This window comes from Hypanus sabinus, chromosome 13, assembly GCF_030144855.1.
Source record: "Hypanus sabinus isolate sHypSab1 chromosome 13, sHypSab1.hap1, whole genome shotgun sequence".
NCBI lineage: Eukaryota > Metazoa > Chordata > Chondrichthyes > Myliobatiformes > Dasyatidae > Hypanus > Hypanus sabinus.
The window spans coordinates 96,079,792-96,095,792 of record NC_082718.1 but is presented as its reverse complement, the minus strand read 5'-3'; the positions used below and the strand labels follow the sequence as shown (position 1 = coordinate 96,095,792).

At 41.7% G+C, this 16,001-nt stretch overlaps 1 protein-coding gene across 1 annotated transcript in view; it reads left to right on the top strand.

Annotated features, from left to right (window-relative positions):
• Positions 1–16,001, top strand: part of LOC132403540 (calcium-binding protein 7) — a 71,127-nt gene that overhangs the window by 38,927 nt on the left and 16,199 nt on the right. The window contains exon 3 of the mRNA XM_059986935.1: positions 1,329–1,441. Within this exon, the coding sequence (XP_059842918.1) occupies positions 1,329–1,441 (113 nt within the window). The remainder of the gene's footprint in view (positions 1–1,328; positions 1,442–16,001) is intronic.

The window sequence follows — 16,001 nt, the reverse complement described above, 5'->3', positions numbered from 1 at the left end:
GATTGAGGAAATGTGAAATCAAAGTAGAAAATACTTAAAGTGCTTATTGAGTCAAAGAATATCTGTGGACTTAGAAGCAAAGTTCAAAGTTAATTTATCAAGTTGATCATTGCATTAGAATTGGAAGAAGATGATTATGTTTGAGATGCAAGAAACGAAGGAGGGAAGACTGTTATAGAAGACAGGAGAGATTAAAGGACAAGGAGTGATAGCACAAGACGAGTTTGGAATGGGTACCTTGGGAAGGATCAGAATTTGCGCTGCTGTAGTTGGGGGGGGGCACGAGTCAGCAGCAAAGGAGATGGAGACATTAATATTATGAATCCATTCCTGATCTTGTTTGACCCATGTTTCTGCTACAAACACGTCATAATTCCTTGCAGCAATTTGTGCCTGCAGCTCACTAACCCTATTAGTTACGCCACAGACTTTGAAGTTCAGAAAATTTAATATACTGTCACTTTTCCTCTTGCCCTTCATTTGGGATGCTTCAGCTTCGCAATATCTCGAGTTTTGTTGCTGTTATATATCATTCTAACCTGATCTTCTGTGTTCTGGTTACCCTTGTCTGTTCCTTGCAAAATTAGTTGGAACTCTTCCCCAGCCTCTGATTAAGACATTAGTTACTGCATGCAAGTTACTAAAAAGTATTTTACAGAAGTGGAAGGGAGGTAAGGTCTCGTGTTAAGCCATATAAAAATGAAGGATGCTTGTGTTACTAATATTGTAGCTACTACATTCCAAAGACATACAGGTTAAAATTCAAGATTCGGGATTGTTTAATGTCATTTCCAGCACACAAATGTAAAGAAGAACAAAATAATTGTTACTCCACATCAAATGCAGCACAAAAATAAAACGCAATAAATAAGAAACACAATAATTTTTGTAAATATAAATACATAAGAATGGTTTATATACACAGATCGATTCTATGTCCATGCAGTGTCTCCATTTCATATTCAGTTCTTCTCCATGAGCCTGGAGAATGCACACAGGCCAAACCTCTTCTCCCTCTCCCTCTGCTGAGCCAAGGAGGTCCCGGTAGCTTCTAGTCATCCTTTATAATGGTTCGATCATTAATTGAATTTAAATTCCTCAACCACCATGATGTAATTTGAACTGTGGGATCTGGATTGTTAGCCAAGGCCTCTGAGCTACTAGTCCAGCAACTTCACAGCTCTATGTTTGGGAGTCAGATATGCTACTCATTTTCAAAACAGAACTATACCCATCATTATTGTTCACGTCAATGTTGAAACGTGACATGTCATTATTTGGACTGGATTTTGAAAATTCAAACCTAACGGGATGTATTATCTTTTTAGGTGACGGGCAGGTGGACTTTGAAGAGTTTGTGACTCTGCTAGGACCCAAGCTGTCATCAGCTGCAATTCCAGAAAAATTCCACGGGACCGAGTTTGATAATGTTTTTTGGAAGGTAAGGCACTCATAGGGTGTGAGGGTAGGGGTGCAGGGGAACGGCAAGTATCCCAAGAAGCATAAACAATTTTCTGCAACAAAAATCCCTCCTCAAGCTCATTTGTTCTTGCATTGAAATAAAAAGTATTTTTCATACATTGGTCCTGAAAAGTTACCCTGGGATACTGATATCAGTCCCAAAGTTCAAAGTTCAAAGTAAGTTTATTATCAAAGTACCTATATGTCACCATGTACAATCCTGAGATTCATTTTCTTGCAGGCAAACTCAATAAATCTATAATAGAATAATAACCAAAATAGAATCAATGAAAGACCACATCAACTTGGGTGTTCAACCAGTGAGCAAAAGACAACAAACTGTGGAAATACAAAATAATAGTAATAATAAATAAATAAGCAATAAGTATCAAGAACATGGGATGAAGAGTCCTTGAAAGTGAGTCCATAGATTTTGGGAATATTTCAATGATGCGCCATATGAAATTGAGTAAAGTCATCTCCTTTGGTTCAAGAGCCTGATGGTTGAGGGGATAATAACAATTTCCTGAACCAACAGTCCTGAGTTTCCTGTAAGTTCTTCCTGTTGGCAGCAGTGAGAAGACAGCATGTCCTGGGTGGGGGTCCCCGATGACAGATGCTGTTTTCCTGCAACTGTGCTTCATGCAGAAGAGCTCAGTGGTGGGGAGGGCTTTACTTGTGATTGACGGGGCTGTATCCACTATTTTTTGTAGAATTTTACATTCAAGGGCATTGCTGTTTCCATACCAGGCTGTGATGCAGCCAACATATAGACTCTCCAATACATCTCTATAGAAGTTTATCAAAATTTTAAATGTCATGCCGAATCTTTGTGAACTCCTAAGGAAGTAGAGGCACTGCCATGCTTTCTTCTTAATTACACTTACGTGCTGGGCCCAGGGCAGGTCCTCTGAAATAATACCACTGAGGAAAATAAAGTTGCTGACTCCCTCCACCTCTGATGAGGACTTGCTCAGGGACCTCTGGTTTCCTCCTCATGAAGTCAATAATCAGCTCCTTGTTCCTGCTGATATTGAGTAAGAGGTTGTTGTTGTGGCACCACTCGGACAGATTTTCAATCTCCGCCTTTATGCTGATTCATCACCCCCTTTCATTCGGCCTACGGTTGTGGTGTCAGCAACAAACTTGTATATGGCATTGGAGCTGTGCTTGGCCATACAATCATAAGTTCCAATGTATTTATCCAAAATTTATTCCTCCATTACTTTAGTACGGCCATTTTCTGCTGATAAATCAACTTCATTCTTATAAGTGTTCACAATTTTGCTACTGTCTTTAATATGCAGTGTCATCATTTCTAATCAACATAGTGGTTACAAGTAGTTCTACCATTTACAATGCTTCAAAATCTCACTGTTGAGCTGCCAAGGATTCAGGTTTCCCTTAAATTGACTCAAAAACTGCAACATAGCAACTTTATTTCCATGAGCATGTGTAAACATTTTCCAATGGTAATATCATGCATTATGTATGATTCTGTAGTTAATCCAGCAATTGGCATGGGATCCAACAGCAAAAGTTTATAAGCTTCCCTCCAAAGTGGCCTGAACAGTACTATTTCCCTTTCTAAGCTAAATGTTTGCTGGACTAGGTATTCCCTGTTCCCCAGGAGTCAATATTGGTTCTGCAATTTCACACTCTCCACTTCTCCTCTGCTCTTGAACCTCTGATTCTTTCAAAAAGCATTTATCTGATAACTCTTGAGAAAATGTAGCTGCTATCTACTCGAACCCTCTCACTTGATAAAAATAGATACTATTCCCTTCAGATACATGAATAGCAACATTAGTTTGATCAATGTCCTTTTACACAGCGTGAATATTCCTTATCCACTGAAATTTGGACAGCACGTCGCAGTTGAAATCAATGAATGACAACACATAGCAAAGAAGGCATCTGTTACCTCAGTAACTCAGCAGTGAATTATACACTAGCTTCCCTGACTGATGACTCCTGTTAGAGCTCAGAAACCTCAGCGGAGAAAAAACATGTGAAGACAGATCAGAAATCAATGCTTGTCGAGATTCCGTCACCTTACACGTGTTCCTCTCTAGGGTTTGCTAAACACTGGGTCATTCTGCAGAATCCCTTATCATTTCCAAGTTCCTTCTCCAACAAGGTATGCAATTCTTCCCAACCTGAAGTTCCCTGTAAAATTCTTCCTCTAGGTAATGTGCCTTTAAATGGAAAACATGTAATGCTTGTGTTACGGGAAGTAAGTCAATTGTGAGTAATTTTACATTTGTTCCATTAATTGCTACTTAACAAGCATTAGACAGGCAGAGGGAAAAATAACCCTGGGACTATGCGTTAATAGCACTAGAAATATGCTGTATGCTCCCAGGATCAATTTTGAATATATAAGAACAAATTAGTTTCAATTATTAAAGTGAATTATACAGAATTACTACAACTTAAATAATTGTTAGCCTTTGCCCAATTAAAACCCAGGTATCAAAACCAGTCCTGAAACTTTCCCAGTTAAAAGTTATTGAATCCTCAGATCTGACCCACTTTAGACACCAAGGTCATTTCACTCTTTTTAAGTAACTTTTGCTCTCTGTACAGAGGTACAATACAATGCCCTTTGAGTTTATCCTGTAATGTTACTTACCATACCATTTATTCCAAGCAGCAGACCTGAGGACCCTTCTGCTAAAATGTGAAAAAGGTAGAAAAGCATTTATTCGATTTCTATGTGAAGTACATCGGTGGGAATACAGAGAGAGAAATCTGCATCTATTTTCAGGCATTGCTCTGTTTTTCTCAGTAAAATACCTAGTTAAATTATTTATACCCCATGCAATTTCTCCAAGTCTTGCAAAAGAAGACAGGTTGTGCGACATGTCTCCTGATTCTAGAGAAATGTAAGACCCAACTTTAGAGAGACTCTAAGGTTGCAAATCAATAGCTGCAGAATGCAACTAATGAAGATATATTCCAGAGCAGCACACTAGCCAGACTGCATACACCAAAGTCACTTAAACATGAATGAGGGAAAAGTCTGTTTCAATTGAGTACAGGAGGTGATTTGGGATGTTATATTGAAGTTGTATAAGACGTAGGTGAGGCCTAAGTTGGATTATTGTGTGCACTTTTGGTCACCTACCTACAGGAAAAATGTAAATAAGGTTGAAAGAGTACAGAGAAAATTTACAAGGATGTTGGCCAGGTCTGGAGGACCTGAGTTATAAGGAAAGATTGAATACAAACCAGAAGACTGAGTACAGGATTAATGGTTGGTTACTTAAGAGTGTGGATGAACAAAGGGACCTTGGGGTTCAAATCCATACATCCCTCAAGGTCGCTGCACAGGTTGATAGGGTAGTTAAGAAGGCCTGTGGGATGCTAGGCTTCATTAACAGGGGTACTGAGTTCAAGAGTAGAGAGGTCATGTTGCAACTCTACAAATCTCTGGTGAGACCACACTTTGTACTGTATTGTACCACACTTTGTATTGGTGAGAACACAGTATTGTGTTCAATTCTGGTCACCTCATTATAGGAAGGATGTGGAAGCTATGGAGAGGGTGCAGAGGAGATTTACCAGGATGTTACCTGGTTTGGAGAACAAGTCATATGAAGCAAGGTTAGCAGAGCTGGGACTTTTCTCCTTGGAGCGTAGAAGAATGAGAGAGGACTTGATAGAGGTCTACAAGATTATGAGAGGCATAGATAGGGTGGATAGTCAGTACCTGTTTCCGAGGGCACCAATAGCACACACCAGAGGGCATAGGTACAAAATTAAGGGAGAGAAGTTTAGGGGAGACATCAGGGGTAAGTTTTTTACACAGAGGGTTGTGAGTACCTGGAATGACTTGCCAGGGATGGTGGTGGAGGCTAAAACATTAGGGGTATTTAAGAACCTCTTGGACAGGCACATGGATGAAAGAAAAATGGAGGGTTATGGGGTAGTGTGGGTTTAGTACTTTTTTTAACGACTATTTGGGTCGGCACAACATGGAGGGCTGAAGGGCCTGTAGTGTTCTATGGTTCTACATTAGGCCTTTATTCTTTAAAATGTAGAAGATTGAAGCGTAGAGGATGAGGGGTATGGATAAAAGCAAATGGAAGCAGGCTTTTTACACTATCCTGATGAAGGGTCTCAGCCCAAAACGTGAACTGTTTATTCATTTCCATAGGTGCTTCATTCCTCCAGCAATTTTGTGTGTTTTGTCCGGGGATTTCAAGCATCTGCAGACTTTTGCGTGCTTGTTTTCCCACTGAAGCTGGATGGACTACAACCAGAGGTCATGGGTTAAGGATGAAATGAGAAAAGTTTCAGGGGAACCTAAGGGGAAAGTTCATCACTCGGAGGGTTGTGAGTGTGGAACGCACTGCCAACACAAGTGGTGGATGCAAGCTCGATTTCATCATTTAAGCAAAGTTGGGATAGGCTCAAGGATAGTAGGGGAATGGAGGGTTATGGTCGATGGTAGTAAGCAGTTTAAGTGGTTTGGCATGAAATAGATGGGCTGAAGGGTCTGTTTCTGTGCTATGATTCTGAACAGACCAGGTTGGCAATGCTAATTCATCCCGCTAACCTTGCCCTTTTGCCCGGTTAGCCACTCCTCCTCATTCTGTCCCCGGTCTAGTTCCCCCAGTACTTCATACACTTTGCCCTTCCCTTCTGCAGTGCTTGGGAGTTCACCATTTACACACCCCAACAGTAGAACAATCGCTAGCTTGGCTAATCAAAACAATCCTTCAGCTAACGTGCTCTACTGGTTTATAAATCATAAAGATAAGGATTCTAGACACAGGCATTCCATACAGTTTCATTTATTTTCACTCATACCATAACATCAGTTCGTAGACAGCAGAACGGCCCTGTAGGACCCGAGGGACAGTTTGGGGTGTCCTAAAATAATGCCTGGGTTAGTGGGAGCAGGTGCACTACACCCTACACAGACAAATTTAAACCCTCAGTTTGGCTTTGCTGAGAGGAGTGCTGTTTGAAGTAGATGGTTGGTGAACTGTTATATTGGAAAGTTAATGACAAAGTGTGTTGTGGAGAAAGCCTCTGTATATTTGTAAATTTTTGTATGTTTGTTCTCATTTGTCTATTTGTAAATACCTTTTTTTCTTCACAACTTGAGGGCAGCTTTTGCTCTTTTCTTTTTCACCTGATACCAAGTAAAACACCTTGCACTAACGTGCTGTTGCAGCCTACCATCTGATTGTTTTTCAAGTGGCGACCCTCGTCGGGCACACTTACCCACACCTGACAGCAAGGTGCGCCAGACTCTTCGACTCTCACGTCATTGCAACAATAAATAATGTCTCAAACACCAGGGGGAACACGCTCGCCTTTGGTTGAAACAGATCTATGGATGCAAAGCTCACTGGAGTGTGAGTTCAGATGTCTGCGGTCGCAGCCTTCTGAGAGAGCTTCCCACCAAATCAAAGCTCACTTTTACTGGCACAATGGTTAGTTAAACCCATAAGCCTTAAAATACATTTTCTAAGATGCTTTAACTCTTGATTTTAAACTCTTCATCAAAGAGCCACTTACAAATCTTCTGCTCAAACCTAAAGATTATTTTATGCCTGAAGTTAGCTCACTTGAACTACCTTGAATGGTATTCCTCACAGTACTTGGTTGAATTAATCTCTTCTCTTCTCACTAAACTAATGAAGTGATTCAACAACAAGTTGTGAACTTGCATTTACATATGGTTTTAATAGGAGAAAAGGCCATATTAACACTGAGCAGGTTCCACCATTCTATGAGGCACCAGCGGCTCTGAACAGATTCTCCATTAACATTTAAAGATAACACTGACAGCAGAATTTTAAAACTAAATATTTGGTTGGTCTTTATTTATTATTCATTTAACAAGAAGGAGAGTGTTACTGGCAAGGCCAGAAGTTATTGCCTGCCCTTAACTGTACATGAGAAGATAGAAATGAGGCAGCTTCTTGAACTGCTATATTTCTTCTGGTGAAGGTACTCTTGCAGGGTTCCTGGATTTTGATCCAATAATAATGAGCAATTAAATATTTTCCAGTTAGCGCTTGATCCTCCTCAGATGGAGAGATGTTGCCCCGCCCACTCATGCTCAATGGCTTAACGACATTATGGCCTGCTTGGACCTCGAAAAAATTCATTATTCAGTTCTTAATTCGGATCTAAAGTTCTATAAGGTCTGGGGACCTTTTATCGAGTACTTTCATAACCTTCCTCCTGACGAGGGTTTTTTTTTCTCTCTCTTTTCAGTCCCTTGCTTTCAGCTCCTTTTTTTTTCTGGTAGTAGGCATTATTATCTTTTGTTGCTAAGTGTATTCACAGTCTGGGAGTTTGATTGTCCTGATTTATATTCTCTATATTGTGTTGTGGTTGGTCTGGAGTTTTTTTGTGTTGTGGGGTTTGGGGAGGATACTAAGTTTACTTGTCTTCAATTTAGGTGCTTTTTTAAAAATTCTCTTACTTTGTAGCATATTGTCATTGTATGCTTAATTTTGCACTGTATTAATGTTCCTCATTGTGATTTGGGTATTTTTTTAATTTGTAAAATGTATAGAAAAACTAATTTAAAAATTTTTTTTTAAATTTCCAGTTAGGGCCCTTAACAATCACAATCACTTCCCCTTGTACAAGGTAGAATTCCAACCATTGGACTGTTTTCCCATGATGCCTATTGACCTCGATTTTACTAGGGTTTCTTGAGGCCTCTCTCAACAAATGTTAGCTTGATGTCAAGAACAGTCTGTCTCAATTCACCTCTGGATTTCGTCTCTCTGGTCCATGTTTGGACGGAGACTGATGAACTTTAGATCTTGAAAGCAAGGTGGGCGGCAGTGAGCAGGTTATTAGAGTCGAATTCAAGTGAATTGACTTTATTTCTTACATCCTTCACGTACATGAGGAGTAAAAATCTTTACGTTACGTCTCAGTCTGAATGTGTGATCTGCAAATTATAGTGATTTGTAATAAATAGTATGTACAGTGCGATATACAACAGAGCAGTCAATATAGCTGAGAAATACAATTGGGTCAGTGTGAACTAATCAGCCTGATGGCCTGGTGGAAGAAGCTGTCCCGGATCCTGTTGGTCCTGGCTTTTATGCTGCGGTACCGTTTCCCAGATGGTTGCAGCTGGAACAGTTTGTGGTTGGAGTGACTCAGGTCTCCAATGGTCCTTCGGGCCCTTTTTACACACCTGTCTTTGTAAACGTCCTGAACAGCTGGGCTGTCTGCACCGCCCTCTGCAGAGTCCTGCGATTGAGGGAAGTACAGTTCCCATACCAGGCAGTGATACAGCCAGTCAGGAAGCTCTCAATTGTGCCGCTGTAGAAAGTCCTTAGGATATGGGGACTCATGCTGAACTTCTTCAACCGTCTGAGGTGAAAGAGGTGCTGTTGTGCTTTTTTTTCACCACACAGCCGGTGTGTACAGACCAAGTGAGGTCCTTGGTGATGTGTATACCAAGGAACTTGTAGCTGTGACCCTCTCGAAACCCAGATCCCCTGATGTCAGTAGGTGTTAGCCTCTCTCTGTTCCTCCTGTAATCCACAACCAGCTCCTTTGTTTTTGTGACATTGAGGGAGAGGTTGTTTTCTTGACACCACTGTGTCAGGGTGATGACTTCTTTTCTGTAGGCTGCCTCGTTATTATTTGAGATAAGGTCAATCAATGTAGTATCATCAGTAAATCTAATTGCAGCTTGGAGCTGATGGTGCAGAAGGCAATGACAATTTTTCATCACTGATTGGGCGGTAATTAGCGAACTTGGGTTTGTTCTGCTTTTTTCTGAGCAGGACTTAGCTGGACTATTGCCGGTTAGATGCTGGTGTGGCTGTATTGTGCTCTGGAGCTGAGGTGATCAGAGATACAGCTATGTTGTTGTCTGGCCCCATTGACTTGACTGTGTGTGTCTTCCCGGCCATTTCCTTATATAGGGTGCATTACATTAGCTGAAGGCCGGCTTCCGTGATGGTCGGGAGAAAGCCAGAATGAATCACCTATCCCAGCACTTCTGGCAAATGTTTCTGCCCCTGCCCTTGCTGAGAATGGAAACACATTTGGAGGTTTCTCACCCGGGTAGTTGTTTAATTATCTACCACCATTTACATCTGGATCCAGAACTTTGATCTGGAGCCACAGAGCTACAATCTGCTGTTTGTGGCTATGTTTAGTTCTGTCTGTTGCATGCTGTTTATTTTGCTGTTAAGTCGGCACCCGATGTTCAGTGTGCACAAGACAACGCACTCACCGCGAGCATTCCAATTTCTTTCATCTTTTCCACCAGAATTCCTGAGGCAGGTCCTCTGTGGAGCAAAATGGCAGATACATTAGGGGCATTTAAGAAACACTTAGATAGACACATGGGTGATAGAAAAATCGAGAGGTATGTAGGAGGGAAGGATTAGATTCATCTTTGAGTAGGTTAAAAGGTCGTTGTAACATTGTGGGCAGAAAGGCCTGTACGGTGCTGTACTGTCCTATGTTCTATGTCGTAGGCTGGCTGCTTGAAGGCCCCTCTCGTCTAAACCACTATGTAAGTTTTTAGGCAAAACTTACACCACAGTAGATTATTGACAGGGGTCACTTTGACTCAGAAAAAAAAGTGGTAAGCAACTATTGGTTAGCCTCACAGTGGCAGTTATTTTCTTTTAAAGAATCACTATGTTACCTTTAATCATTCTTGGAAAGGACTAAGTACAAGGAAAAGAAATGAAATAGAGGTGCAAGTATATTTCTTTGTGATATTTGTGGCTTGTCAGACAAACAGAATTCTCTGAAGGTTAATGTGTTCAATGGGAAGTGATAGCTTCAGTCATCTGAACTAAAGTAACTTTCTTTTTCCCTTTGTAATGACAAACGCTCAGATCTATGGGGAACAGCATTGTCTGAGAGAACTGTTATGCTGTGAATTGCTTATGCACCAATCACAGAATTATTAGAAAAGGTCACAGTGAAACCAAATATTGGACAAAAACAGAAAACGCTAGGAAAGTTCAGTGGCATCTGTGGGAAAAAAAAGTCAATTTTTCTGGTTTGCAACTCTTCAACAGAAAGAGAGAGATGGAAGTTAGTTTACAGTAAGAGTGGATGTAGTGGGGAGGGAAGTGTGTAGAATAAAGGAATGCCTGTGATAGGATGAATTGAAATAGTCTAATGGATGTAGTTACCAATAGAATCAGAACCTGTTTAATTATCTCTGACATAAGTCATGAAATCAGTTGTTTTTTTTACAGGCACGATAAATTACTATAAATTATTATATGAAAGTTAAGTAGAGCAGAAAAAGAATAGTGAGTTAGTATTCATGAGTTCATGGACTGTTCAGAAATCTGATGGAAGAGGGGAAGAAGCTGTTTCTAAACCACTGAGTGTGGGTCTTCATAATCCTCCTCCAAGACGACCACAACCTTGTCTTAGGGTTTGGAGGTTTGAGTGCCTCAATGACCCAGAGAGTTATGTTGGCTGGAGGCAGGGCTTTGTACTTTGGCTCATGGTAGGGTCACCCATGCCAAACAGGTCAAAGGGTAGAGGCCAGACTAAGAGTGGTCCACCAGTCCTCCAGGTTCAGGGGTTCAGCTCAGGGCTAACAACCCTGACTGGTCAAACAAAAATAGGAACAGCAATGAAGAAGCAACAGTATTCCTGAGTTCCCACTCAGGATTTGTGCTGTATCATAGAGGCAGAAATGAGAACCCTGAACCAGACTTGAGGCACAATAGAGAAAATGGCCAAGGAGGGACAGAGAAGGAAGACCTTTGTTGCAGCCCTAAACAACAGTGGCATAACAGACAGCTGACTGGCTTCATAATGCTGTACCTCCTCCCTGATGGTATTAACAAGAAGAAGGCATGCTCTGGGTGATGAAGGTCATTCATGGTGGATGCTCTCTTCTTAAGGTACCACCTTTTGAGGATGTACTCAATGGTGGAGGGGCATGCATTCATGATGGAACTGGCTGAGTCTACAAACAGCCTCTTACAATCCTGTGCATTGGCAGCTCCATACCAGTCAGTGATGTAACCAGTCACAATCTTCTCTATAGTCCATCTATAGAAACTTGCTGGTGTTGACATTACAATTGTCCTCAATCCCCTAGAGAAGTGTAGCTGTTGGCATGCCTTTATCATGATTAACTCCTCAAGTATTGACACGCAAGAATGTGAAATTGCTTAGCTTTTGCACCACTGACCCCTCTATGAGAATTGGAACAATTGGCCCCCTAGAGCTCCGTCCTGAAGTAGACCATCAATTCTTTGGTCTTGCTGACATTGAGTGCAAGGTTTTATTGAAGTACCACTTAGCCAGCTGATCTATCTCACTCCTGTATGCCTCTTCATTGCCATTTGTAATTCTGCTAACAGCAGTGGTGTCTTTGGCAAGTTTATAAATGACATTTGAGCTGTGCCCAGCCATACAGTCATGAGTATAGAGGAAACAGGGCAGTGCTAATCCTCTGTTAATTGTCAGTGAGGAGATGTTATTACCAATCCATACTGATGTCTTCCAGCGGACTGAAACACTTGAGTGTATATAGACATTAAGAAAGAGGATGTGCTGGAGCTTCTGAAAAGCATTAAGTTAGATAAGTCACCGGGACCAGATGAGATATACCCCGGGCTACTGTGAGAAGTGAGGGAGGAGATTGTTGAGCCTCTGCCGATGATTTGTGCATCATCAACAGGGACAGGAGAAATACCAGAGGATTGGAAGGTTGCAGATGTTGTTCCCTTGCTCAAGAAAGGGAGTAGAGATAACCCAGGCAATTATAGACCAGTCAGTCTTACTTCAGTGGTGGGCAAGTTGTTGGAGAAGTTCATGAGAGGCAGCATTTATGAGCATTGAAAGGAACATAATCTGATTCGGGATAACCAGCATGGCTTTTTCAAGGGCATGCCATGCCTTACGAGCCTGATTGAATTCAGTGATGATGTAACAAAACACAAAGATGAAGGTAGAGCAGTGGATGTAGTGTATATGGATTTCAGGAAGGTATTTGATAAGGTTCCCCATGCGAGGCTCATTCAGAAAGTAAGGAAGCATGGGATCCAAGGAGACCTTGCTTTCTGGATCCAGAATTGCCCTGCCCACAGAAGGCAAAGGGTAGTTGTAGTTAGTTTGTATTCTGCATGGAGGACGGTGAGCAGTGGTGTTCCACAGGGATCTGTTCTGGGACCCCTCCTCTTTGTGACTTTTATAAATGGCCTGGATGAAGAAGTAGAAGGGTGGGTTAGTAAGTTTACTGATGACATTGGTGGTGTTGTGGATAGTCTGGAGGGTTGTCCAAGGTTACAGCAGGAAATCGATAGGATGCAGAACTAGACTGAGAAGTGGCAGATGGACTTCAATCCTGTTAAGTGTGAAGTGGTCCATTTTGGTAGGTCAAATTTGAAGACAGAATATAGTATTAATAGTGAGACTCTTGGCAGTATGGAGGATCAAAGAGATCTTTGAGTCTGTGTCCATAAGACACTCAAAGATGCTGCGCAGGTTGACAGTGTTGTTAAAGCAGCAAATGGTGTGTTGGCCTTCATCAACCATGGGATTGAGTTCAAGAGCCATGAGGTAATGTTACAGCTATGTAAGACTTTAGTCAGACCCCATGGAGTACTGTGTTCAGTTCTGGTCACCTCACTATAGGGAAGATGTAGACACTATAGAAAGAGTGCAGAGGAGATTTACAAGGATGTGCCCGGATTGGAGAGTGTACCTGATGAGAATAGGTTGAGTAAAGCTGGCCTTTTCTCCTTGGAGCAGCGGAGGATGAGAGGTGACCTGATAGGATTGTATAAGATGATGAGAAGCTTTTTCCCAGAATTGAAATGGCTAACATGAGGGGGTATAGTTTTAAGGAGCTTGGAAGTAGGTACAGAGGGATGTCAGAGGTCGGTTTTTCACACAGAGAGTGATGGGTGCCTGGAATGCACTGCCAGTGACGAAGGTAAAGGTGAATACAATAGGGTCTTTTAAGAGACTCTTAAATAGGCACATGGAGCTTAGAAAAATAGAGGGCGATGTGGTAGGGTAATTCTAGGCAGCTTCTTGAGTAGGTTGGCACAACACTGTGGGCCGAAGGGCCTGTAATGTGCTGTAGATTTCTATGTTCTATGACTGTGGTCTGCTGATGTGGCAGTCAGCAATGTAGTTGCAGAGGGAGGTACAAAGGCCCAGGTTTCAATGGGTTAGGTTTCTAGGTCTGTAATTGTAAGGTGCTGGGAACTTAGGATGGAGTTAATCATTAATAATATTCTCCAAGGTGGATAAAAATGAAGAAGTTAAGAAAGGGAAATGACAGAACTGGAGAATGTGAATGTGAGAGCAGGGTAGAAATTGGCCACAAAGGTAATGAGACTACAAAGGTACATCAATAAAGTCATCAATTACTGAAAAAGAAGGCAAGGGTGGGGCCTTGATTAGAAGTAAAACAAGGAATTTTCCAAATATCCCACAATGAAAGACATAGCTTGGGTCCCATGTAGGTTCACATAACTGCGCCAGTAACCTGGATGAAGTTAGGAGATATTCAATATGACACTGAGTTCAGCCAGTGAAGGAACGTGTTGATGGAGGAGAACTGGTTGGAGTTTTGTTAGAAGAGCTCAGGGATTCTTGTGGGATCCTGGTGGAAGATGCAGGAATGATGTGTCTTTGCTGAAACTGAACCACTTAGGATTGGCATGTCAAAACACGCAGTGAAACGTGTTGCCTTTACATCAATGGCCAACACAGTCTGAGGATCATACTGGGGGCAGCCCACAAGTGTTGCCGGGCTACATAACATTCCCACAACGTACCAACCCTGACCTGAAGTTCTTCGGAAGGTGAGAGGACACTGGAGCAGCCCGAGGAAACCCACACAGTCATGGGAAGAATGTACAAACCCCTGGCAGACAGCAGAGGGAATCAAACCCTGATCGGCGATCGCTGGCCTGCAAAGCGATTACCCAAACCATGATGCTTCCGTGCCGCAAGTGATGTCAGAGGTGCCTCAGATTAATTGGGAAGAGAGCGAGCTGGGGGGAAAAAGAATAGGGTTAATGCAGAAAGACAGATTAAAATAATAAATCTGACTGGTGAATCAGGGCGGAAGTCATCTTCACGTAACTTTAATTCAGTTTTTCCTTCTCCTCAGACACTGCCTGACCTATTGAGTACTGACTGCATTCTTGTACTTTCAGAAACTCTCTGCCCACAGTTACATTTGTCTCTTTCCCTCTTTCTACCGTACACTTCTTCATCTACATTTGCACAGACAGATTAGTAATAGTTAACAAATTTTCCAGTTGTCCTTTATAATTTGAATTTTGCTTACTTTCAATTTCCCTGCTTCCGGTGAAAGGCCATTGAACTGAAATATTAACTCTATCTGGTCTCTACAGAGGCTGAATGATCTTTGGATTATTTTTAACAATTTTTCTCTTTGGAAATAACTCTGGGAAGGTGCAGCTCAGGTGGTTGATGGTTGGGTTGAGTTGTTCTCCAATCTTGGCAAACCATTTGCAAATCTTTCATCACCACACAAGAAGACACCATCAATGCTCTGTTCACTTGTGGTGAGTCCTCCAGATGCTTTGGCTTTTATATACTCTGAGTTCCATCATTACAGAAATTCAAATGTGAGGTGGGGAGGGGTCTCGTTGCTGATTGGTTGCATGGCGAACTCTGTGCGTTGTCTGGAATTTTGCCTGCATTGGCTTATAAATAGGATTGAGGTCTACATGCTTGCTAATGGAATTGTTTGCGGAAAACCATGCCTCCAGGAATTCTCGTGCATGCCACGTGCTTGCGTGCACTATGGCTTTCACTGACGCCCATTCGGATTTGTGCCCTTCTCAAACTTCTCTGGTTTCTCTTTATTTCTCATTTCTAGCAGCTACTGATGCTGCTTCCTTGATTCCTCTTTCTTATGTACCAGCATTTTCATGTTCTTACTTAACAAGGAGCGTGTCGTGGAGCACACTGAAAGTCCTTCTCACTGGGCCATAACCATTGATATTGCAAATCTGCTGGGAGTCATGATGAAGGGTCTCAGCCCAAAACATCGACTGTTTTTTTCCTTTCCATCGATGCTGCCTGACCTGCTGAGTTCCTCCAGCATTTTGTTTGTGTCAACCCATCTCATTTGTTGAGCAGTTCATGGGGTCAGCTGGCTTGAATGCTTTACACCATGGAAAATAAACTTAAATGCAGAGGCAGCATTACATCCAATCATATCAATTATCAAATGGAAGAATATTAAAAATCTTTACAATTTCAGCTGTTAATTTTACTTATTGGAGGGGAAAAACCAAAGCCAAAGCAATTGTCACAGCCTGTGACCCCACTGACATGTTATACTTGTATGACACAGCCCCAGCTCCAATGATTGCTGCAAAAGTCAAATCCTTTATTCAATCCGTTATTAGCAATTAGCAAACATACAATTTTGAAGCAATAAAACTTAAGCATACCAAATGTAAGCTAAGCACAATTTAATTATATTGAGTGGTCAGCAAAAGATATGAGATTTGTTGGTCCCAAGATACAAAATGTAATGAAATAGGCAAAAATACTTA